The sequence below is a fragment of the Typopeltis vanoorti genome, chromosome 7 (assembly GCF_054136105.1).
Source record: "Typopeltis vanoorti isolate ZY-2024b chromosome 7, IOZ_Tvanoo_1.0, whole genome shotgun sequence".
Classification (NCBI taxonomy): Eukaryota; Metazoa; Arthropoda; class Arachnida; order Uropygi; family Thelyphonidae; genus Typopeltis; species Typopeltis vanoorti.
Genome location: NC_143555.1, coordinates 75,746,606 through 75,773,253, shown reverse-complemented (window position 1 = coordinate 75,773,253; position 26,648 = coordinate 75,746,606). Strand labels below are relative to the sequence as shown.

Below are 26,648 nucleotides of genomic sequence, written 5' to 3'. Positions count from 1 at the left end.
AAGATGGCAGAACAAGAGAAGACATAAGATCAAGAATAAACAATACAAAAGTCTAATTTTGTAAGATAAAAAGCATTTTAACAGGAAACCTCAACCTACAATTGAAAAAAAAATTAGTAAAGACATTGATATGGAGCATTGCACTGTATGGATGTGAAACCTGGATTCTAGGCAGAGAAGATGTAAGAAGATTGGAAGCTTTTGAAATGTGGTGCTGCCGCTGCATGAACAAAATAAAATGGACAGAAAAAAAAATCAAACAAACAAGTCCTGAGAGAGATAAACAAAACAAGAACTCTAATTAAATCGATCAAAATTAGAAGGGATAGGTAGTTTGGACATATACTTCGACATGATGGACTTGTGAAAAGAATAAACTGAAGGCAAAATAGAGGAGAAAAGAAGAGGCAGACCAAGGAAAAGCTTTCTTGACCAAGTCAAAGACAGCACGGTTTTGAGGAGTTACCAGGAGGAAAGCCAATGACAGAGCAGAATGGAGGAAATTGCTGCTGAGCTACCAGTCCCAAGACTGATGCAACTGATGATGATGGAGGATTTGCTATTCTTGTGGGCAGTCATGCCCCTTTTCAGCATCTCCAACTAACTGTGGAAAGTATTGCCATCTGCTGCTCAGTGGGATGTCTTAATACAATTAAAATAAATCTGCTAATGTCTTTTATTCCCCTATAGAGAGTAGGCAAGGTTGTTTAAATTTTAGCCCTATCTAACATTTGGAGACTGAAGGAGCAGTTAAATCTCCACTGGTCCAAGACTATCACTATTTATACATAGCATCTTTTAAAGAGAGGTGGCTGACAAGTGCTGCCATCTCATAGTCCTTAATCCTAATGCTATATTCGTTGTCTGAAATAGTGTAAGTTCTGTGGTTGATTTTTTTTGAGTTTATGGGACAAAAAACTAGTTTCCAGGAGGGAAAAAACATGCTTTCCTGTAGCAGAGATCAACTAACTTGGGAGCCAGTCAAAGAAAGGTCTTAGAAACAGTTTCTCTAGTTGGTGACTAGAATTGAACTTAGAATACTCTTTCTTAAGGTGATCCAATGCCAGTGGATGCACATACCACTTCCACTGAACTACACAGGCTCTCTTAATACAGTGTGTTCCATTTTTTTTATCATTAGTTAATTCAAATCAACCTGACTTTGATCATTTATATTTCACTTGCCTTCATCCATGCTTTTTATGTGCAACTTTAATGGACACAGTTTATCGGATAGTGGATACAAATAAAGCGAGTTCAGATTGTTGAGCATATACTCGACGATTAGTGACCTCTTTCTTCTTAATTACTGCAGAATGAGTGAGCATGCAAATGAAACAAGATCACTCATATTTTGCAGCAATCTTGCAGTCTGCTCTCTTCCAATTCCTCCATTGTTTGTGTAGTTAAATGATGCATTGTTGTTGAACCCAAAGAATTGCAGGCACTTGAGGAGAAAGCCTTTGCTAGAATCTCAACAGTCATATCCTACTGAATTTTCAGTATTCAAAGAACAGCAAGAGGAATAGTGGCTTCTACAGATAAGTTAGAGATATGCAATTGGATGCTTCCTAAAGAGGAAGCAAAAATAATACCTGTACTGTATGTCCTGATGATCTACAGTCCTTTTTTAATGTTATGTGGTGATTGGCATTCATTCTGATAAAATTATGTATGCTGTTAGTATGTTAAGGATAATTTTAATTTCCTGACATTCAACCTGTATATTAAGATTATATGGAGTGTGCATAAATATGAGGGTGGGGAGGGGGGAGTGCTGAAAAGTTCTGATAAACACTTAGAACAAAAGTGATATTAAAGCAGCTTATCTAACCACAAGAAAGAACATATCTTAAAACCCTTTAATCCTCATGTTTCATGAAATTGTAATAATTCATTCTTTTTCTTTTAGGATATATAGGAAGACATCAAATGAATTAATTTTCTAGGTTTTTATCCGAACTTTTCATCTTCCTCCTTTCTGTATATACACAAGTTACGTTACATTTCAAACAGCGTGCCAAAGTAACACTAATTTGGTTAACACATTATTCTCTTGGCCCAACCTCTAGTTTGTGTGTGTTGGGGGGGGGGGAACCTACATCAAAGCTATATTCTTTTTTACATGGCCAGAGAAGAAATATATATTAACCTTTATTTACCTTTGATACAGCAATAGTGGTGGCCTAATTAGTACTTAAAATAAGTGTTGTGGTTTGTTAATATATTATTATTATTACATGACACCTCCAGGGAGTCCAATGACTCATTGAGGGAGGGCACCTACTCTGCAACTCTGTCTCCACCATTCAATCCACCCCAACTACAGCAAACTGCATCATCTACACCAATGCTATCAACTGACCCCACCATCACCACTAGTATTTTCACAGAGAGATTCAAACCTGCAGCCTTTTGACTGGAGATCGGATACACTAACCACTCGGCCAACCAGGCCAACAAAAATCATGTCCCTGATGGGAGTCCAACCTTTGGATTAGAAGTCCAGTGTGCTGTCCACTGCACTACAGGATATTAAGGCTAGATCCTGGAGTACTACTAAGTGCACTATTTCTGAAGATTACAACTGTGAATTTGGATGAATCAACTTGCAGTAATTTGTATAACTGACGATTTTGAGTAGAAAATGGGTATACATTCAAATTTTCGAAATTGTGCACAAAGGAGTCACATGGTATCACTCAACTGGATAAAAGGTAAAAGGCTGCACACTAAGCAAGTTGTGTTTGAAGGAAGCTCTTTTCATGAAGAAATAAAGTTGGAAACTTGGATGTCTTGTAATGTCTCAAAGACATCATCTAGATTCTAGATGGCGAACCTCTGCATGTCCGAGAATTTTGCTAGCACGTCAACGATTTACAGGTAATACTTTTATACGCTTATAAATTATTAAACTTTTTTTTTTAATTGTTAAAATACGTACAAGTTAAATTTTGTTTTACATGAGAGAGCAGCTATGAAGACGTGCATGCGATTGGTGCTGCATTAATCATTATTATTATTATTATTATTTTCGGACTACTCCAGGGAGTCCTTAGACTCATCGAGGGAGGCCCTAAACATCATGTCCACACAACTATACGACATTCTCACAGTATCTATCATACCTTGCCTTGAACTCGCTCACTGTCATAGCACCCACAACAGACTCAGGCAGCTTATTCCACTCATTTACCACTCTAAAAGTAAAGAACCCAGCTCTAACACCACTGCTAACCACACTCTTGCCCAGCTTCCATAGGTGTCCCCTAGTTCTCCCACCACCAGTCCTGATCTCAAAAATATCCTCTGAATTAATCTTATAGAATCCTTTTAGCAATTTGAATGTCTCAATCATATCTCCCCTTTTAAGCCTATCAACCAGTTTCTGCAACCCACAAATCTTCAACCTGTTCTCATATGGTTCATTCCATAGACCGGCTATCATCTTAGTCACTCGCCTCTGGATCATCTCCACCTCCTCCCCATCAAGAAGGAACCGAGGTGACCAAATCTGGGCACAGTAGTCAAGATGAGGTCTTATTAAGACTCGGTACAGAGGTACAATAACTTGCTCGTCTCTGCTCGTTAAGGTATTTTTCAACAACCAAGTGATTTGATGAGCTGATTTGGTCACTTTTGCAATTTGCCACCTAAACTTCAATTCCCTATCTGCCAACACTCCCAAATTCCTGGACTCATCAATCTCCTGGAGTACGGTTCCACCAACGCGATATACTGCTGCTATTCTTTTCACCCCAAAGTGCATAACCTTACACTTCGCTACATTCAATTGACATCCATTTTTCCTAGCCCAGTCCTCCAAACTATCCAAATCATCCTGTAAAATGTTGATATCCTGTGCACTCACAATTGCTCTACCCAACTTTGCATCATCAGCAAACAAGTGAACACTTCCTCTCAAATCCTTTCCTATATCATTGATGAACAAATTGAAAAGCAGTGGTCCAAGAACAGAGCCCTGCGGCTCACCACTAGTCACAAGCTGTCTTTTAGACTCCACTCCTGAATAAACCACTCTCTGGTATCTCTCCTTCAACCACCCTCCTATCCATCTCACCAACCCTATATCTATCCCCATCTGCTCCAGTTTACTGATTAGGGTTCCATGTGGTATCCTGTCAAAGGCCTTGGCAAGGTTCAGTAGTATCACTTTAACCCATTACCCCTATCCAGTTCAGTCGTCACTGTGTTATAAATTATGAGCAAGTTACTGAGGCATGATCTACCCTTCACAAAACCATGTTGTCCCCCATACAATATCCCATTTTCATCTATCTAATCCTGTATTCTTTTCTTGACTAATTTCTCTAAGACCTTGACAATGATTCCTGATATGCTAATTGGTCGGTAATTTACAACAGCAGTCTTGGAACCACCTTTATGCAGTGGAACTATTTTCCCCTCTTTCCACCCCCTCGGGACTAACCCAGACCCGAGACTCAAATTAAACAAAATGGTCAAGGGTACTGACAATTCTTTAGCTGCTTCTCGTACGACACAAGCTGGTATACCATCCAATCCCACGGATGTATTGACATTGAGGTTATGCAATAGACTACTCACCTCCATTTCATTCACCACAATTCCCGTATAATCTACTGGTTTATTCGTTTCTGCAATGTCACCACCTGGTTGATATATACTTGCAAAGTGCTCACTCAGTAACTCAACTATATCAACTGATTCAGTTACCTCCCTACCATTGGCATTCTTTAAAATCATTCTGCCATGTACATTTTTCCTTTTACTTGCTACATATCTAAGAAACTGTTTAGGATTCTCTTTAGCCTGCATGCCCAATGTTCTTTCGTAATCCTTTTTTGCTTTTCTTACCATGCTCGTTACCCTTCTGGCCTGCGCTTTATACCGTTCATGTGCCTGCTGGTCACCTTTCTCCTTAAATTCCCTCCATAGTTGTTTCTTTTTTTGCAGCTCAAGCTTAATGGTGTTATTCATCCGTTTAACCCCTACTTGATTTATTATTCGGACTCGAGGTATACAGTCAGCCGTTGCTTCATGCAAACACTTCTTAACTGCCTCCCATGCGCTATCAACTTCTAGTCCTTGCAGTTGTACATGCCATGGCACTGAACCAATCAAACTCCTAAGCTTGTCATACCTTCCAGCCCGATAATTCCACATGTATATCTTCTGGTTCCCATCTGCCATACGGCCGCGGGAGGGTAGCTATATGCTACCATTCTAGGGAGAGATGATTATGAGCAAGGTGGTTTCCCGTTGCCTTCCTTGCTGTAAGTATTTATGACTGTAGCCTGTGTGTTCACGGGGCCGGTTTGCCTGCTTTGCGGGATGAAAAACCCCAGATAAACTGGCGGAAAAAAACCTGCTGCCCACGCCCAAGACCGGCTAACTTGGCTATGGCTGAGGAAGATCCTTAAGCTCCTCACGTCGTGGACGGGAATCGAATCTAGGACACTCCTTCCCCAGGCATATGGTTGCGAAGCGCAAAGCCACTAGGCTAACCGCGCGGACAATTCCACATGTACCCTGTCTTAATTGAAAATTCCACACCTTTAGCCACCTCCCAAGTCAAGACCCTATGATCACTCTTGCCAATTGGTGGCAATGTGGTCATATTTGTTACAGCCAAATCCTCAGACGTAATTACTAGTCAAGCACTCTCTGACCCCTAGTATTTTCCATTACATGCTGTCGCAGATAGTTATCCCTTAATAACCACATAAAATCCTCCCGTGTGTCCTCTCCTTACTCCAATCAATGCGACCATAGTTGAAATCTCCCATAATAATTACCCTCCTTCCACTCATTTCTTCTATTTGCTTTGCATACTGTCACCACCATCTTTTCCATCACCTGGTCTATAGCAGCACCCAGTTGTATATTTAGTTCTGCTAGCCACAATCTCACACCAAATGGCCTCAAATGTGCTCTTTTCTCTATCCTGCAATTCTATTTCTATTCTCCTTGGCTGTAGCTCATCAGCTATCATCAACAATACTCCTCCCCCCATTTTATTCTCCCTGTCATTTCTGAACACACTATATCCATCACATTCAATCCCACTAGCTATATCATCTACAGTCAGCCATGATTCACTAATACCAATAACCTGTAGTCTGGAAGTGCCAACCATGGCCAAAAACTCTTCCTCCTTGTTCCTAATACTCCTAGCATTAGTGTACATGAATTTAAGACCCCCATTAACCTCAACCCTACCTTGATGCCTTATATTAACTATCCCACTCTGATTTGTTGTCCTTATTCGCTCGGGCATATTATATTCATTCATACATTCAACTGCCTCCCTAAGGACTATATATCTACCTTCCCCCCCTTAATAAATCTAGTTTTCCTGAATTTGCACATCCACTACATTCAGCAACACTTTCTCAAGTCTCCTTACACCGTAACCATTCAAATGCAAGCCATCCATCTTATACAGATCCTTTCACCCATCGAACTCACTCCACACATCCACAAATACCACACCACTCGTCATACATAACCCACGCATAAAGTCATTCGCAATTATGGCCCTCCTTTTAAATATTTCACTGTCATACCTTGGCAAAAGACTAATTATTCTAACTCTCTCACTCTTTTCTTTTGCTACCTCAAACAATTCATTCAGGTCTTCTATCATTTCCATTTTATCTCCTTTCAAATCATTCGTACCTGCCACAACAATCATTTCTTTCACCCTTTCCTTTTGCTCTCTAATAGACTCAGTTACATCCTTTATGGTCGCACCAGGTTGGTAGGATTTTGTCAAATCCTCTACTAACACACCTCGTACTAACGAGTCTCCATACAGCACTATCCTTCATTTTGTTCATATTCACACTCATACGCCTATTTTTCCTGTCATATTTTTTATTATTGGCTGGTTCAATCAGTCGGCTTTTGCTCATACGCTCTAGCTGCTGTTTTACCCTTTGTATTGCACCATTCAACAACGCGATCGCACTCATTGCATCTATCTCATCTTTTTTATTCTCTTAAAACCATTAATACTATCATTCAGACTTTCTACATTCACACTCTCACAATTCTCTGGTACAACCTCGCCGTTTCTTGTCATATCCCTATTTTCTTCATTCTGAAGTTTGACAAAAATATCACGCTTCGAAATACACTTCAATTCCTCATTCTCCCTACATTTTCTACACACATTCACTCCTTTATTATCATCTAACCACACTCTGACCGCACTCCGAAAAGCATACATTTTGCAGATAGTACACTGAATCATCTCCTTTACATTACCGTTCTTGAAAGAAGATGGCGAACCATCATTACTGGCTGCCATTTTCCTTCGTACTAGAGCCATACTTACTAGTAACGTATTTTATCAAATTATAAATTATAAACACCAAAAACACACAAATAGACGCACTAAGATACACAAGACAAACAAAACTACGCAATATTAAAGTAAATTTATCAACGATAACTGAAAATAACTCATCTTATCAGGAGCTTTCACAAATACTACACACTACGAATCCCTCTAGCGGCGACTTCCCGACATAGATTATGTTATAAAACACTTTAGTACACTAATAAAACTACAATATACTAAATATACTATACTAAATATAATATACTAAAATTACACAATTAAATCTAACAAAATATTTAATAAATCAACAAAAATCACAAATCTTTCAGGAGCTTTCCGACAGTACGTCTCTTCACCAGCTAGCCTCGATGCCAGTCTTCCTGATGTTTATTTTCTGTATTCTTACCCAAGTTTTCCCATGAATTCTTTGCAGCTCTACTACACACAACTTAGTTGTTACATTTTATTTTGTATTCTTTTGGGGCATCTGTGAACTTACTTGCTAGTAACTTTTGATATGCTTGCTTCTTTCCCGGAACTGTTTCTTTAACTTGTTGTGTCCACTATTGTTATTTTTCTATCATTGCAGACAACTTCACTTGTCTTCATTGCTGAATCAATGTTTTCTTCAGCTTTTGCCACTGAGACTCCAAGGTTTGTTTCTTGTTTTGAACATTTTCATTTTTTCTAGAATAATGATTGTAGGCCATGAAACCTGTTCAGCTTTTATTATTTTTATGTATTTTTTTTTTTCAATGTGATATTCATTTTTATCCTTCTTAAATCTAAGTGATTATCACTTCTTCCAAGTTGAATCATGTGTATACTGTTTTCTATCCTGAACCAGCATAAAAATCACTATCAGCAATAAAGTAGTCAGTGAGGTTTTTCTCATTTCTCTTGTTTTTTTTTTTCTCTCTCTCCATGTGAATTTATGCTTATCTTTATGTTGGAACAGAATGACTAGACCATATCTTGAGCAGATCTCCAACAGGTACTTACCATTATTATTAGCTATGTTCTCTTCTCTAAATTTTCCCAAAACTTTTCTGTATTCCTGGTGATATTCATTTCCCACTTTGTTGTTTAGATCTTCAAGAATGATGAGCTTTACCATTTTTCTTTAGAACCTTTCAGAGCATAATCACAAATCATTTTCGTTGTCTATTTCCCAGTATTTATTTATTTTTACAAATTGCATGAATTACTTAAATTGAGATGTAATAAATTTATAAATTAATAGTTCTTAAAAATTGTTGAAATAATATTATAATATTTGAAATGAGAAAACTGGAAAGTTTTCTAACTAGTGCCTGTGAATTGCCTAAAACTTAAATCCTTTCTGAGTTTGCTTACCCTCATAGGAAAATTTGCTTGGGTATTCCATATATATCTCATGCTAAAAGCAAAATGATTGTAGGATTAGAAATTAATTTAATAACTAAATGAAAAGCAAAGTATTTCACTATCTTATATAAGCTTTATCAGTGATAGAGTAAGAGTCAGCAAGTAAAACATTCAAAAGTTAACTAGGATATAATTGTGTTTTAACAATAGCCATCACCTAAATGATGTGTGCTAGCGGCTAAAACAATATGCTATTAGGAAACTGCACTCTTTAAAGAAGTGTATGGTCTTGATTAAAAATACGTTTTCATTCATTGAGTTGCATAAGATCTGATTTCCTCATTTCTAGGAGGGGAGGGTGTAGGGAATTTGTTGTTTGGAATAATTGGATGATAGGATTTGGTTAGGTTGATGTTGAAATAATATCAATGCTTTACGTAGATCTTTTAGATATTAATAATTGTAGGTCACCTGTTCGACTTTTATTTAAAAAAAATTTTTTTTTTTTTCTTTCAATGTGTTCATTTTATCCTTGTTAAATCTAAGTGATTATCACTTCTTCCAAGTTGAATCCTGTGTCTAGTATCTAGTAATTTCCTTACTTGTAAAACTAAGTGATGCATATCAGAATGATCAATTTTCATATATTATGTTGGAATTTGAAAAGGTTAAAAGACATTTTACCCAAAGTAAGACAAATGGCATGAACAGAAAATTTTGGTAAATTCTTGTTGCAGAAACTAGTTTAGTTTCTTTACAGTTAGGCCAATTTTATCAATAGATAGAAATATGGCAGTTTGAAATATGCATTTTTTGAATGCTGTCAACATATTTGGAAGTGCCTTTGACATAAGGAATTAGCACTTTTCATAAATTACAGGGTGTATTTGTTCCATTCTTGGACCAGGTATTCTTGATTTTTCAGATTTCTAGCTGAATTAAGTTCTCAGAGAAACGCAGATATTATGAATTCTGTGTATGAAGTCTCGATGATATTGTAGATAATTTCAGAGAAATGATATGTGGAGAAGTGAGAAATATAATGATCAGTAAGCATAGGATTTTGCACTCATTATGTGACCTTTCTGTTGCATTTTTGCTGTTATTGTTACATACATTATTTGATGTAGATGCATCTACACTGTACATTGTAGATACCAAGTATATGTCAATGTATGTTGTTGGGGGAAAATGAAAGAAAAATGCATGTCCTCTCTTTTGTACGGATGATATTTCTCCTAGCTGGCTACTAGTATTTCATACATACCATCATTAAAGAAAAATATTGTATAACATTGATTATGCAAGGTGAAATTTATTTCAAAATTTAGGAACAAAAAAAAAAGGGATGGGTAGATATGGAAAACATTGTGGTTATTTCTTAAATTAGAATACAATTTGCATTGTCCTGGAATGCTGAGCAATGAGTTGGAAGTGCTTTGTTCCTCTCTTTCTAACTGCCTTCTTATTCCTTCCTCACTTTGTTAGGTAAGTTTTTAGGTAATTCTTTACTTTTTTACTTAATACGTATTAAGTAAAAGTAACATTACTTAATGAACTCGTAATAACACATCAGTTGCCTCAGTTATCTCATAATGCAAAACATGACCTTTGGGATGTGTATGTTGTTATGTATTATGGGAAGGGCAAACTACCAAATTCAAATATTGTCAACTTGAACATATTAGTATTCTGCAGTGTTGAAATCATAAGCATAAATGTATTCTGTAATTACAGATGTTTTTTTTTTTTAGGTATTAACAAAACATCAATATTAACATTTAAAAATCAAAAATGGCTTTAGGTTTGTGATAATGAGTATTGTCATTTTACAAGAATGATATTGAAATACTTGCACTATTGTATTGTGACAGTTATTTTTGAGATGAAGAAAATTGGCCTTTCTCTGATTGTATCTAGTAATTTCCTTACTTGTACCACAATTCACTAATTGTGGTACATGTATCAGTTTAGTTATTCTTAATATTCTGCTTTAAAAAAATCATTCATTAGTTTTTTATAAAGTTAGTTTGATTATCTGTGACCGACTTAATATAGCAAGGATTGGTAAGATATATATATATTTTAAAAGGAAGTTATATTAAAATACATTAATGTATTTTAACATATTTACTGACATACGAAAAAAAAATAGATTATCATTTCTTGGACTCATACTGTCCTGCACTAATACTTAATTTAGTATTATGTAATCAGCATCACTTGATGGGCCACCTTAATAAAAAATAATTTTATAAAGAAATAATGCAATATTTTATCAAAAGAAATACAGTCATCCCTCGATTTACATTTGCTCAAAGATACATCCGTAATCCCATAAGGGAATAGCGAGCATAAAGTAAAAAGGTTTCTGTTTAGCAGCAATGCATAATGCGCAGTGGCAAAACCACATTCAGTAGCAACCTCTCTCTCGGCAGTAGGTGATTGGCATGCATCTTCAAGAGATGTTTAGATTTTGGGTTTGAGAAATAGGTTATTTGTGTGTTTATCATTAAATATTTCATGTTTTGTGCAACATGGTCCCTATGCATCCAATCAGAAAACCTGGTGAAGAAGCAAAGAAAAAGAAGCGAGCAATTGATCTTGAAATGTAGTTGCAAGTTATAAAGCAACATGAAGCTCGCGAGCTCCTCAGTGTGATCACACATGACTTTGGATGGTCTCATTCTACAGTGACCACCATTTTGAAAAATAATGATAAAATCATAGAGGCTGTGAAAGGATCTGCTTCCATTAAATCAATAGTGACGAAGCAACAAAAAGATCCCAGCGGTGATATGGAAAAGATACTTGCATCATGGTTAGAGGACCTGAACCAAAAGCACACATCTCAGCACTATGACCATAACTACTAAGGCACTAAATCTCTTTAACATGTTGAAGGAGGAAGCAGGGCCTGATTACAACTACGAATTCAACGCTTCTGGTTGATTATTGAGATTCAACCAGTGTTTTGCGCTGCATAATGTGAAAACGTATGGTGAATCTGCAAGTGCTGATGAGGAGTTTGTGGAAAAATTGGATACAATTATTACAGAGGAAAATTATTTGCCACAGCAAATATTTAGTATGGATGAGACCTTATTTTAGAAAAAAAATGCCCGAGCAGACATTCATCCACAAAAAGCTAAAATCTATGCTTGGTTTCAAAGCTCTTAAAGACCGTATTATGATTCTATTAGAGGGATAATGTGGCTGGATATAACCTGAAACCATTTGTGATATGGCACAGTGAGAATCCACAAGCCTTCAAAAACATTAGGAAGCATATTCTTCCAGTTCATTATCAGAGCAATAAGAAGTTGTGGATGACAAAAATTGTTAGAGGATGTATTAATCAACTGTTATGCGATTGAAATGGAAAGTTATTGTGTGAAAGAAAATGTAGAATTTAAAATGTATTAATTCTAGTTAATGCTCCAGGTCATCCACCCTACATCAGTGATCTTCACCTCAAGGTCGTGTTTCTCTCTCCGAACACTACATCATTGATCCAACCGATGGATCAGGGAGTTCTAGTAGTGTTTAAGGCTTATTATCTACGGAGAACTTTTTCACAAGCCATTTCTACCACTGAAGGAAATTATCAGACCTGGAAAATTTTGGAAAGCATTTCTATTTATCATGCTATTAAAAATATTGCTGTGTATATATGTGCCACTCAATATATGAGTGGCATATGGAAAAAGACATTAAAAAGGTTTGTGCACGAGTTTGGAAGTTTTGAAAAAAATTGAAGACCTTTGTAAATTGAGTGAAGAAATAGTGGGCCTAGAAAGCAATCTGAATCTCGATGTGAATGATGACGACATAATTCAACTCATAGAAAGTGCCACTGAAGAGTTGACCAATGAAGAATTGGTCGAACTGGAGGAACAATGCATCTCAGAAGAGGAATAATGAGAAAAAGAAGAGGAAAAAGAGAAACAAGAAGTAATAGTTAAACAATTCACAGTAAAGGGTCCTGCAGAAATGTTCTCTGCAGTTAGCGATGTTCTAAAAATGGCTGAAGACATGAACCCCAAAATTTGTTCAAAATCTGTTGAACGCTACTTATTAGTAAAAAGGAAAGTACATGATGCATTTGCTTGCTATAAACAAATTTATGATGAAAAGAAGAAGAGGAATAAGCAAAGCACATTGGACATTTTCATCAGAAAAACAAAGGTTACACCAGAAGACCCATAGCTTAGTCCTTTCAATAGGGAAGGACGGTTATTGTGGAGAAAGATTTGGGTGATTATTTGCCTTTTTTGTATTGGCAGTAATGCACAGTACAGTTTTATAAGGTTTTAAAATCAAAATGACAGACTTATTACGGTTAAGTCCCTAACCCCTGTAACTCTGATTTAATGTATTGACTTGCATCCTGCCGGATGGAACGGACCCCCAACGTAAATCAAAAGGATGACTGTATTTTAATTAAACGATTGAGTTTTCTGATACATGCTGGTTATTATTCATGTAAGAATATTGAATTTACTTGATATTTTGTAAATATCAAACTGATTTTTTAGGAAGTTGCAAGATTTTTGGATACTAAACATAAAGACCATTACAAAGTGTTCAATCTTTGCAGTAAGTAGCTCTTATTTAATAAATTTGCTTATCTACTTTATTGCACATGTTTCTATTTTTTTATGCAAATTTGATTCCGTAGCTATTTCATTTTTCCCTTAGCTTTTGCTGAATGGTCATTTTACTCCTTTGTATGTCCACAGCTCACTAGCTGTGAGCAAACATACTGTTGACATACATAATTGACTCTGGGGAAAAAAGATTAACATCCTCTCCTAGCAAAATCTAATTTAGGAGAAAATGTTATAACTGGTTATAACAGATCACTGTAGCTGGTATTGGAAGCAATTATATATTTGGTTTAATCCTTTATCCAAATGTAAACAAACAAAGTTTGCGCCTGAAGTATTTTCAGGACTGGGCAACTTGTGGCAAAAGTAGTATGACTTCTCATCACTTGCCTTAGTATTCCATAATGCAAATCACATCTCTTTGCAGACATATGCAATGCTATGCATTAAGGGAAGGGTCACTACCCAGACTGGTTTCGACCTTTATTGAGGTCTCATCAGTGGGAGCCAGACCCAAAGGTTATACCAAGGTTGAAGTAATGCAGAAGTCATCATCATCATCATCATCAAATTCCTGCCATGTACCCTCAAGGGGTGTACAGGATATGACAGTACTACATGAAAAAATTACATCATTACTAACTTCCTATCTACAATTTTCCTCCAAATCAGTCTGTTACTTGTCAAGACTCCAACATTATCAGATCTTATATTTCTATCGTCTAAGGCACTTTGTACCGTATCAATCCACCTATATCTTGGTCTTCCTCTGGGTCGTTTTCCTGCCAACCTGGCAGAGAACACTTGTTTTGCTAATCTTTCCTCTCCCATTCTATTTAAGTGACCATACCATCTGAGATTAGCTCTGCTAACGCATTCCTGGATGCTGACAATGTCAAGTTCTTTCCTAATATCCTCATTTTTAATATGATATTGCCATTGATGCCATCTGTTCACGCCTCTAATCTTTCTCAGGACTCTCATATCTGCGGTCTCTAGTCTTTGGTCAAGTGTTTTACTTCTGACCCAGATCTCAGATTCATAAGTTAAAATTGGTTTGAACACAGTTTTGTATACAGCTAGTGATGGGAAAATTTGTAAATATATCTGCCTGCGTGAGTGGGTTTTCTACTGAAAATGACAGGTTTCCATTAGGTAGGCAGGTGACCAAGGTTTCTGGAAAGGCCAGACTATGATTAGTTTCCTTTTCCATTGTAAATTGGATTCTAGAGTTGAAGACTATTGAGGTGACACAAAAGTATCTAATGTGTCTGGCACATGAGACCAAATAGAAAAGACATCATCTACATATCTTAACCAGATAGGTTTGAGAGGGACTGAGTCAAGAGCTTGTTTTTCAAAATATTCCATAAAAAAAATTGACAGGGGAGGGGGGGTGAGATGCTGAATCCCGTACAGGTACAAGAGAAATGACCGGAATGGATAGCAAAGGAAAAGAGGTCAATGATATCAAGGGGGAAAAACTTTTTTAAAAAACAATGTCATTTAAGGGAATGTTTGTGAACAGTGAGGTGATATCAAAAAACTCACTAGGATATCAGTACCATTAACAATTATATTTTCAGTGAAGCTTTTAAAATTGGAAGAATTTATGTATAATGTTGTAGATTTTACTAACTGTTTGGATAATTTATACCTTGCTGCTATCAACTCATTATAGACTGAGCTCTCAATGATGCTTGACATGGAACTCTATACTGTTCTCTTTAATATTTTAGAAGCTTCAGATCAAAAAGGTTTCCTGAAAAAAAAAAATAAAGATATCAGTAAGTACCACAGACTTTTGGATTCTAAACCCGTTCCTCAAGTGCATCCTCTTCATACTGTAGTTAACATGTCATCAAAAAGATTTAACGAAGCTGCCGTTAGCATCCTAATTCTCAGCCACAATTTTGCAGTCTCACCTTGACAAGGTTTGGCGTCGCAGTTTACTTTTTAGATTGTCTCCCAAAAGAAATCTATTTTCCTGCCAGCTCAGTGACCTCAATAAATTACTTAAAGACAATAGCATAGTCATCACTAAGTCTGACAAGGGAAGTGCTACTGTTATCCTCAACACCAGTGAATACAATAAGGAATGGATATCATTCTTAGAGACGAATCCACCTACAGACCTTAGATTATGATCCCACAAAATCACAAATCAAGAAATTTAAAAGCTTGTTCAAAAAAGTTTCTTCCTGACCTGATATCAGACAATAACCCAAATCCTTTAGTTGCTGTCCTCCCCCCAGATATATGGCTTACCTAATATTCATAAACCCAATTTATCCCTGCGACACATAGTAGATACCACTGATTCTCCCTGCTATATATTATTCAGTTAGTGAAATCTCCTGCCCTTTTTACTGGTCATACCACATCATGCATAAAAAATTCTTCCCATTTTAAAAGCTCCATTGAAATTGCTCCATATAATTGTTAATGCTCATGATATCCTAGTGAGTTTGACATCACCCCATTTTCACTAACATTCCCTTCAATGACACCTTATGGCTTTTAAAAGAAATTTTTCCTCTTAATATCATTTATCTCTTTTCCTTTGCTATCCATTCCAGTTATTTTTCTTGTAAGAACAAAATTTATAAACAGAGGGTACCTGTATGGGATCTGTTATAGCCTTATAAAGGGGAAGAGTAACCTCCTACCTCTGCATGTTAGTGTATTCAACAACCATGTAATCTAATTTGCTGTTTTGGCTTGTGAAGTTTAGTGGGCATATTTGCAGTATTCCCACTAAACTTCAATTCCCTTGTCCACAATCACTCCCAATACCTTATTCCAATACCCATTTCTCCAATACCTTAACCACCGTTCCTTCCTGAAATGCTGATTGGCCTAGAATCTCCTACTTTTGTCTTGGAACCTCCTTTATGCAGTGAACATTTTTGTGAATATTTTATCCAACATATTGGACAAAATAATGTAAATACCTTGGGCATAGGTGATATGTCTTTATTAAAGAGGTTTGGGACCACCATTTGCCTTTAATATGAATCTATTCCAAGACAAATGACCTGCATTTGTCTTGGATAGATTCATATGGCTTCAGAGATGTTGAAGGAAATCTGCTTCTCACTTTGCTTTTCAAAATTCCCCACTGTGGTTTGATAATATTCAAGTCAGATGATTTGAACTTCCAGGGCAGATGTTGAAGTTCTTCTTAAACCATGACTGAACTGGTCTGGCTGTGCCAACAACATTTGGACCATAGGATAGACTTGATCAGCCAGAATGTCCACATACATACTGGCAGTAACTCGACCATTTAGAGTTATGATGGGGCCAGTAGAATACCAAGATATGGTCGTCCAAATCATCACAGATCCACCTCTCATGTTGACAGTTGGAAACAGTCTGATTTGTATTCTTCCTTAAGGGTTCTCTGTATATAAACCCAACCTGTTTGTTGAGAATGAAGTAAATGCTGACTTATCAGACTCATCACTGGTTTACAGTCATCAGCTGTCAAGATTTTATGTTCCTGACTTTTTTTTTTTTGCATTGGATTCTGTGATTAAAGATTTAGCTATTGCAGATTGTCTATGGATGTTGGCTTTGTGACTGTTTTTGTGGAAATAGGGTCTTCAAGGTGGATATTCAATTCAGCTATCAGTTTTGCTGCAGTAGTTCTGTTGTTTGGACACAATCCTTGTTAGTGTTTGGTCCTTGTCATTCAAGTTTCATTTCAGTTTTTTGGCCTTTGCTGCTGAAGTGGATGCAATTATAACTGTGAAGCCTGTTGCTTTTGACAAACTGACTAATTGGGCTGTTCTGGTTAGAGAAGCTTCTACTAAATGAACTCCCATGATTTGTAAGTCTGACAAGTCACCTATTTCATGACAGCTACTAACCACTACTGAGCAAAATTTCTACTACACTGGTATACAACCTGGAGAACACAAATTTAAAAAAAAAAAAAAAAAAAAAAAATTCCTATTTTTATTTTTTTAATTTTAATTTTTTACAGTGTAGTGTAAACTTGGGGTTTGCACCTTTTAAACTTTGGATAATCTAGCATATAAAGCCGCAAATGAAAATTACTGGGAATTCATCTCTACCAAAAGAATGATCAGATCGCTTTTCATACTTTTGTAATTATAACCCATGTTATAGTGGGTTATAACTAACCAACCTACCTCTTGGTTGTTTGAACCCATGCACCCCCCCCCCCCCCCAATACTCCTGACTTCAGATCCATTGAAATGCAATCCATCCACCTTAAATAAATTACTCCTTACAATTTGCAAACTGTTCGTTTGTGATCATAGCTGTCCTAGTTTGCCTCTATCACACCATGGTTACAGACTGAACTGTTGCTTTCTCACTAGCAACCCTCATATTCTCTTACATACCACACTCGACACTTTCCAGATCATTATAGAAAGGGCTTTATTTTTGCTCTTTGCATACTTACAGCATCACTAACATCCTTTGTCTTTGTTCCTGGAAACAAATTTTCGTGATACTATCCTGAAATGCTCCTTTTTTTTTTGGTAAATTACCATGGAAAATTCGATCCTTGTTCTCATGCTTTTGCTCTTTCTTACTTTACTTTTCCTCCTCTTCTCTCTTTTATTTTTGCTTCTGTGTCATATCATTCATGCATTTCTCCAACCACTCAATCTGACCTTTTGTCCTATGGAGAACTCATTGTAAGCTTACTATCTTTTCCATTACCAGTTGGGCATTCTCTTCATTTTTTACACTGTTTCATTCTTCCTATTACTCATACCGCATGCAATGTGAACCTCGCCATTCACAATCACATTTTCATGCATTTGATATTTCAACTTACTGGTATCATTCTTGTTGTTCTTCTCACACTTTTGGAACACACTCGAAACTGACAGTAAATCTGTTCAGCACTTGAAAATGTGATGTTAAACAACAAATTACATAATAACCACAGTAATTACCTTTAAAGAAATGAAAGTAGAGATATTTCAGTTATTTCTACTGTTATTTTCAGTACGAAATATCTGTACTTTCATTAAAGTTAATTACTGTGGTTATTTATAGTCATGTCACAGGTACATTTATGTTAGAAAATCAGCCTTGATCATGCTGGCCATCAGATGTTACCTCTGCTGAAATTCAAATGTGGATTTTATTGATACTTTGAAAAACTCAAAACCCCAAAAAGAACAAGACCTGAAAACTTGAAATTATCAGACTTGAAAAGTTTTTCCACTTGGTTATACAGTAGAATCTGCTTATTGTGATTGCGGATAATAGTATCAATCGGCTATTGTTATCAAAATCAGTCGGTCCCAAAACACATCATTTAAGATTAATTAAAAATAATCCATCTATTATAATCAAAGTTCTGGTTATTGTTATCAAAATTCTCGAATGTTTGGCCTTTTGGCCTCTCAGAATTCTAAAAAATACGTGTTAATCAGGAGAAAATTTGACAAAGAACATTTGTCGAAACCTGACTTGTTTGTTAATCTTATTCTTCCTGTAAATCTTATCTTCCATGCAAATGCAGGTGTGTAATCTTAATCTTTTTTAATCTTAATCTTCCATAAAACTTAAACCTTCCAGACAAACGTGGGGGGGGGAGTATAAATACAGTGTAATTGTGATTTTTCAAGTTTATTTTCATACCCTCTTTCAGTAAGTGAATTTGACTTAAAGTGCTCATTAAAAAAACCCTCATCAGTATGGTTGAAGACATAAAGATTTATCTTTTCAAGAAAAGCAAAGAATTTTGGAGTGATAAGTTGCCCAAAATGAGTCAGTGTAGCTGTACATTTAAAAATTTTACAACCACTCTTGTGTAAGATCTTGAAAAACAGATCAAACATTGAAACTTCAGCTCTTACTAATAAGAACATGGATCAGAGGAGAGCCCGATCTGGTAAGGATACTCAAGTTGAATCAGCATTAAAAATTTGGTTTAGTAATGTTCGTGAAAAGAATTCTTTGATTAATGAGCCTTTGATGTGTCAAAAGGTAGAACTTGCAAAAACAATAGGCAAAGAAAATTTCACCGCAACTGAGGAATGGTTTAACAGGTGGAAAAAGCAAGAGAATATTATGTACAAGCGTATTCATGGTGAAGAAGAAAGTGCTGATTTTTTATCAGCTGATGTGTGGATTAAGACTGAGTGGCCAAAAATTATTGCTAAATATTTTCCTGAGGATATTCATATTCAGATGAAACAGGACTCTATTTTCATGCAATGCCTGAGCATACTTATTTGTTTAAAAATGAAAGTACTAAAGGATTTAAATCTTCAAAAGAGTCAGTGACAGTTCTTTGTTGTCCTAATATGAAAGGTGAGAAATGAGAGCTTCTAGTGATTGGAAAAAGTAAAAATCCTCTGTTTTAAAGGTGTCAAAAGTTTGCCTGTTGACTACTGTTCTAGTGCAAATGCTTGGGTGACTAATGATATTTTCATCAATTGGTTAGTTAAGTGGGATCTTAAATTAAAACAAAAAATTGTCTTGATAGTAGACAACTGCATTGCACACACAAACAATTTATCGTTAAAGAACATCAAGGTAATTTTCTTGCCTTTGAACACTACATCGTTAATTCAACCATGCTACCAAAGATCATACGAGCTTTTAAAGCTTATTATCACAGGTTAGTTCGTGCGAGAATTATAGCTGAATTTGATTATATAAAAGATGATGATGCAAGTACAATTGCAAAAAAAAATTTTCCTTCTTAATATTCTTGATGCATTGCATTTGGTAGCAAATGTCATGGAAGCAAGACTATTGAAAACTGCTTCCAAAAAAGGTGGATTTTTAAGACAAACTCTGAAACTCCTTCCAAAGATTTTGAATATCTTACAAATGAAATTTTTGATAAAACCCCAGACGATGTGTCAAAAGAAGCATTTGAAAATTGGTTGGATATTGATAACATTGAAGTGGTGGCTTCAATGACAGTGTTGGAAATATGTCGAGCTGCTTCTGATGAGAACTTTAAACTAATAGAAGAAAGAGAATCTAATACAAGTATACAAGAACAAATTTTAGGAGCTTCTCTAACAATGCCCGGATGCAAGATCTACGAATACTTCGTCGCGATGTGCGACATAGTGACAAACTTCGAAAGGCATTGAGTAATTTATTCATGAACTACTATATTCAAAGACATGAAAGACAACACTAGATAAGTTTTTAAAACAAATTTTATGTTTTGCTTATTAAAAATTGTTTATAACAGTAAATTAAATAATGTTCATAACAATAAATTGATCGACATAATAGAGGTGACTGAAACAAAAAAGAGAAACTGGTGAGATCTTTCTGAACAATAAATACAAAATGTTATATTCAGGCAATGACAATCAAGTAAAAGAAGGAGTAGCAATAGTATTCAACACAAAATATGAGGTTCATCTTCTTGAATGGCAGGCAGTGTCAAGTAGAGTGATTTGGGCAAATATCAGAATGGAGAACTGGACAATGAGACTTATTTGTGCCTATGGTCCCACAGAAAGTTCTACTAAGGTAGAAGTGGAGGAATTTTTTGAGGCTCTAGAGAAATCTACTGACACAATTAGATAGGATAAGTTGGTCCTTGTTGGGGATCTAAATAGCAGAGTAGGAAGTGATTGTCAGACATACAAATATGTTTTGGGAAAATTTGGAGAAAAGAGTAAAGCTAATAATAATGGCAAATATCTGTTGGATTTCTGCTCAGGACATGGACTGGTTATTACTAACACCATGTTCCAACATAAAAATGTGCACAAATTCACATGGAGAGAGGAGGAAAGGAATACGAAAAGTCTTGTTGACTATGTTATTGTTGATAGTGATGTTTTCTCCCTGGTGCAGGACACCAGAGTGTACAGAGGATTTGAAATTGGAAGTGATCACTATTTAGTCTTGAGTAGGATAAAATTGAATTTCATATTGAAAAGAATAACATGTAAGAAAGTTTTAAAGCGAATAAAAGTTGAGCATCTCTCAGATGTGAACTGTGGACTAAAATGCACAAAGATTATTGAAGAAAAAATGAAAGAGTTTGAGAACAGCAATCAAACCTTGGAGATTCAGTGGCAAGCCTTGAAGAAAATCCTGATTGATTCAGTTAGAGAGGCATGTGGTGAAGTTGTGTGCAAGGATAGAAAAATTAGAACTCCATGGTGGACACAGGAAGTTAAAGAGGCAGTGAAGGAAAAGAAGAAAGCATATCAAAAGTTCCTGGCAAATAAGTCAGCTTGTGCTCTTAGAGAATACACAGACAAATGTATGAAAGCTAAACAGTGTGTAAAACTAGCTAAACAAAAGTCATGGGAGTACTTTGGCAAGAACGTAGAAAATAAATAACAAGAAGGTGGCAAAATATTCTGTAGGTTGTTAAAGAAGTTTAGGAATGGAGGAAAGTGTGCTGTAAAAGGAATTAGAGATGATAAAGGTGAAATGAAAATAGGAGAAAAAGATATCCTTGAAGTATGGAGTAATTACTTTGAAAAATTTGCTAAATGAAACAAGCAGCGATGACAGCACAGTGATAAAAAAAACACTGACCAGGCATGCAGTCAGGAATACATATCCATACTTGAAGAAGAAAAAGCCATCAAAGGCTTGAAATGTGGAAAGGCAGCAGGAGTAGATGATATTCGACCAGAAATGCTGAAGTATGGTGGAATAAAAGTCTTACAATGGCTGCACTGCATAGTTCAGAATGCCTGGACAGAGGGACGAATTCCCAATGATTGGAGTAGAGCTCTCATAGTACCTATATATAAAAAGGGAAATAAAACTGAATGTGAGAATTACAGAGGTATTTCCCATCTGAGTGTTCCTGGTAAGATATATGCAAGTATACTTGAGAAACGGTTGAGAAGAATTGTGGAAGAAAAGCTTGGTGAAGAACAAGCTGAATTCAGGTCAAATAGAGGCTGTCAGGATCATCACTTTACGACAAATAGTGGAGAAATCATGGGAATGTAACAAAGATCTGTTTTTAAGTTTTGTCGATTTGGAAAAGGCATATGACAAGGTTCCAAGAGAGAAGCTATTCAATACGCTACAGTTATATGGTGTCAATGGGACATTATATCAAGCAATACTTAGTCTTTATTTGAGTTGTAAGTCAGCAGTGAGAATTGAAGGAAGTACAGGAAGATGGTTTAATGTTAAATCTGGTGTGAGACAAGGATGTACATTATCCCCTCTGTTATTCATTATCTATATGGATCACATTATGAAGGAAAGTGGTATTAAACATGATATCAAAATTGGAGATGTTAATGTCAGCTCTTTGCTTTATGCGGAAGATGTTATACTTCTAAATAAATCTGCAAAAGTCTGCAAGATTCTCTGACTAAATTGAATAACTGTTGTAATAGATATGGTATGAAGGTCAGCAATAAAAAGACAAATGCAATGAAAATAGGCAGAATCATTGAAAATGTCAACTGTGTTGTGAATGGAGAACCTGTGGAACAAGTAAAACATTTCAGCTACTTTGGCACGATATTTAGTTAAGATGGTAAATTAAATATGGAAATAGACAACAGAATCAACAAAGCTGGTATGGTAGGAAGTCAATTGAATAAATTCATATGGAATAAGAGAGAAATTAGTCGGAACACTAAATTAGCTGTGTACAAGACAGTGTTCAAACCAGTTTTAACTTATGGATATGAGAGCTGGGTCAGAAGTAAAACACTTGACCAAAGACTAGAGACCACAGATATGAGAGTCCTGAGAAAGATTAGGGGCTTGAACAGATGGCATCAGTGGCAATATCATATTAAAAACAAGAATATTAGGAAAGAACTTGACATTGTCAGCATCCAGGAATGCATTAGCAGAGCTAATCTCAGGTGGTATGGTCACTTAAACAGAATGGGCGAGGAAAAATTAGCAAAACAAGTGTTCTCTGTCAAGTTGGCAGGAAAACGACCCAGAGGAAGACCAAGATGTAGGTGTATTGATACTGTACAAAGTGCCTTAGATGATAGAAATATAAGGTCTGATAATGTTGGAGTCTTGACAAGTAACAGACTGATTTGGAGGAAAATTGTAAATAGGAAGTTAGTAATGATGTAAATTTTTCATGTAGTACTATCATATCCTGTACATCCACTTGAGGGTAGATTGCAGGAATTTGATGATGATGAACAATAAATTGAAATAAATCATGCAATTTTTTATATCCTTGGCTTAATGTTATCAGCTGGTTATTGTTATCAAAAAGTGACTGTCCCAAAGTGATCGCAATAAGCGGCATCTACTGTATTATAAATTAAAGATGCAAAGAAATTATATTCTTGGTTTCATCCTTTATCCAAGTGTAAGCAAGCATAGTTTGCACATGAAGTAACTTCATGACAGGGCAACTGGTATATAGAGACTAATGAACTTCACATTAGTTGACTTAGTATCCCATAATGCAATGCACATCTTTACATGTATAATGTTATGCATTTTGGGAAGGTCCACTGCCCAGACTGGTTTCAACCTTTATTGAGCATCAGTGAGAGCTAGATCTAGAAGTGATACCAAGGTTGAAGAATGTAGAAGTCATATTTCCATATACAAGTAGCCGAAAGCCATAAGTATTTCAATATTGGTATCACTTCTAGATTTGGCTCCCACTGCCAGTTTGGGTAGTGGCCCTTCCCATAATGCGTAGCATTATAAATGTCTTTAAGGATATGTGCATTGCATTATGGGATGTGAAGTCATTGCCTCTATACATGAGTTGCCCTGTCAGGAAGTTACTTCAAGTTCAAATTTTGCTTGCTTGCGCTTGGATAAAACCAAGAGTATAATTTCATTTATATTGAAATTATCAGACATTTCTTTATGTAGTTATACAATCCATCACGCTGTCCATTTCCATTTTTTTTCCTCTAGAATTGAAATATGTAGCTTTTAATATTTGCGCCTGTGCCCATCTACACACACAAGTGAGTTAAATTTCTGGACTGACTCCATGCTATTACGTGTATAGCAAGTTAGGCAGAACCATGACCATGTGATTGTACGTGTTTATATTTCTCTGTGCCCTTTCCTTGGGTTATATTGAAATAATCAAGGGCCATTTGTTGACAAGCTGTGATAGGGTTTGCACCTGTGTCTTTGTTGCTTTTAGTGGAACACTACATTGTTAATTCAACGATGTAGTGTTTAGAATAGCAGATTAAACATTTGTACAAGGTTAGGCAGAAATGCAAGAGAGACTCCAGACATGTTAAGATTAGTTTATGGTGCTGATGCCATGGAAAAGGTTAGTGCTTTTGAATGGCATGGAAGGGGGGGAGAGAGAGAGAGAGAGAGAGAGAGAGATAATAGAACTGGACAACTACAAACTCATCAAGCATGTGAAAAGTGTGTGGCAGTTTGTTCATTTCAGCATTTGATTAAGTGTACTGTTAATGTCAGAAGAATTAAATTTGGATGGAGAAATTAAGGAAATTTTGATAGATGAATTGGGAATGATAAAAATATTCTGCAAAGACAATCTGTGAAGTTTGAGTGAAAATGGAAACAGCAGCAGTGCTTGTTCTGATCTTTCTTCAGAATTAGATGCTTTCAGTATGACCCTGAAACAAAACAGCAAAGCATGCAATGAAAAACATCTGTAAAAGGTGTAAATGTCACGATTACACATCAACACAATGCTTGATTTTTTGGATCATAAGGGCATAGTTCACTTCAATTTCATTAAAGGAGGACAGTGAACCAATATTGTTATTTAGAAAAGCTCACAAGGTTGCATGAAGCTGTTTGCCAGGAGAGACCTGAATTTTGGTGAACAGTTGGATCATCCGTTACAACAATGTCCTTGTACATAATGCAATAGATGTCCATGATTTTCTGGTTAAAAATCAATGACAAAATTATCCCATATTTTCTCATCAGCAGACTGAAGATTTTAGGCATTCCAGAAGATGAGTTCCAGAAATGTTTTGGAAAATGGCAGTATTGTCTAAGTGCATTGTTGCACAAGGGGATTATTTTGAAGGTGGTAATAGCAACTTGATTACAAGTGAGTAAATTACAGGTGCATTTGCAGGTGCATTATACAAGATGTGACAAGAATTTGTCACATCTTGTATATACAAATATTCAAAGCTACATATTTCTTACTTTACTGATTACATTTCTATTGTATATTGTTTAAGAAAATTATTAATGTTAAGAATTATCTACACATTAGCACAAGAAAAGTATATTTAATATACTGCCAGATATTTCAGTTGAAAATAACAAACTATCATCAGTGGCTTGAGAGAAAACAATTTTTTACAAGGTAGAATACAAACAATTGATCATTCAAAATTAGAATGAGCTACGTGATGTTACATCGCTAATCATGCAGCTCGTTCTAATTTTGAATGATCAATTGTTTGTATTCTACCTTGTCAAAAACTGTTTTCTGTCAAGCCGCTGATGATAGTTGGTTATTTTCAAACTGAAATATCTGGCAGTATATTAAATATACTTTTCTTGTGCTAACGTGTAGGTAGTTCTTGATTTCATGTCACAAGTTTCGCTCAAAAGTAGAATTATTAATGTTGATTTGATAATAACTAAAAATTATTCAATTATTATTATATGAGCATCTCCATGGAGTCCGAAGACTTATTGCAGGAGACCCAATCTATCCACACAATCTATCATACCTCTCCTTGAACCCATTTACAGAAATAGCACTCACAACTGAGTGCTATTTCAATGGAAAACATCTGGAACTATATGTTTCTATCATATCTCCTCTTTTCTCCTATCAACCAACTTCTGCAATCCACATCTATTCTCATAGGGCAAATTCCACAGGCCACTCACCATCTTGGTCACTTGTCTCTAAATCCTCTCCACTGCTTCAACATCCCAAGAAACCCAGGGAACCAGACTTGAGCACAGTAATCCAGATGTGGTCATATCAAGGCCTTATAAAAAGGAATCACAACTTCCTTATCTCTACTTGTTAATGTGTTCTTCACTTGCCAAGTAATCTTATTTGCTACCTTAGCAACTGTAGCAATATGATTTCTAAACTTTAACTCTCTGTCTGCCACCACCACCCCTAAATCTCTAGCTTCATCTATTTCCTAGAGTATGGTGCCATCAATGTGATACACAGCTTGTAAACTATTATCCCAAAATGCATAACTTGACATTTCTTGACATTAAACTGACACCCGTTATCTTTTGCCCATACTGGCAGCCTATTTAAATCATCCTGCAAGCTCTCCACAATGCTTTGATTAACTATTATTCTCCTTAATTTCACATCATCAGCAAACAAATGAATATTTCCTTTCAGGTTATTTCCAATATCATTTATGTACAAATTAAACAGCAATGGTCCCAACACTGAACCTTGTCGC

General features: G+C 35.9%; 1 protein-coding gene across 3 annotated transcripts in view; it reads left to right on the top strand.

The window, feature by feature from the left end:
* Positions 1-26,648, top strand: part of LOC150104791 (phosphatidylinositol 3,4,5-trisphosphate 3-phosphatase TPTE2-like) — a 332,531-nt gene that overhangs the window by 157,621 nt on the left and 148,262 nt on the right. For all 3 annotated transcript variants that reach the window (XM_090395969.1, XM_090395968.1, XM_090395967.1), the window contains exon 8: positions 13,234-13,294. In XM_090395969.1, the coding sequence (XP_090252095.1) occupies positions 13,234-13,294 (61 nt within the window). The remainder of the gene's footprint in view (positions 1-13,233; positions 13,295-26,648) is intronic.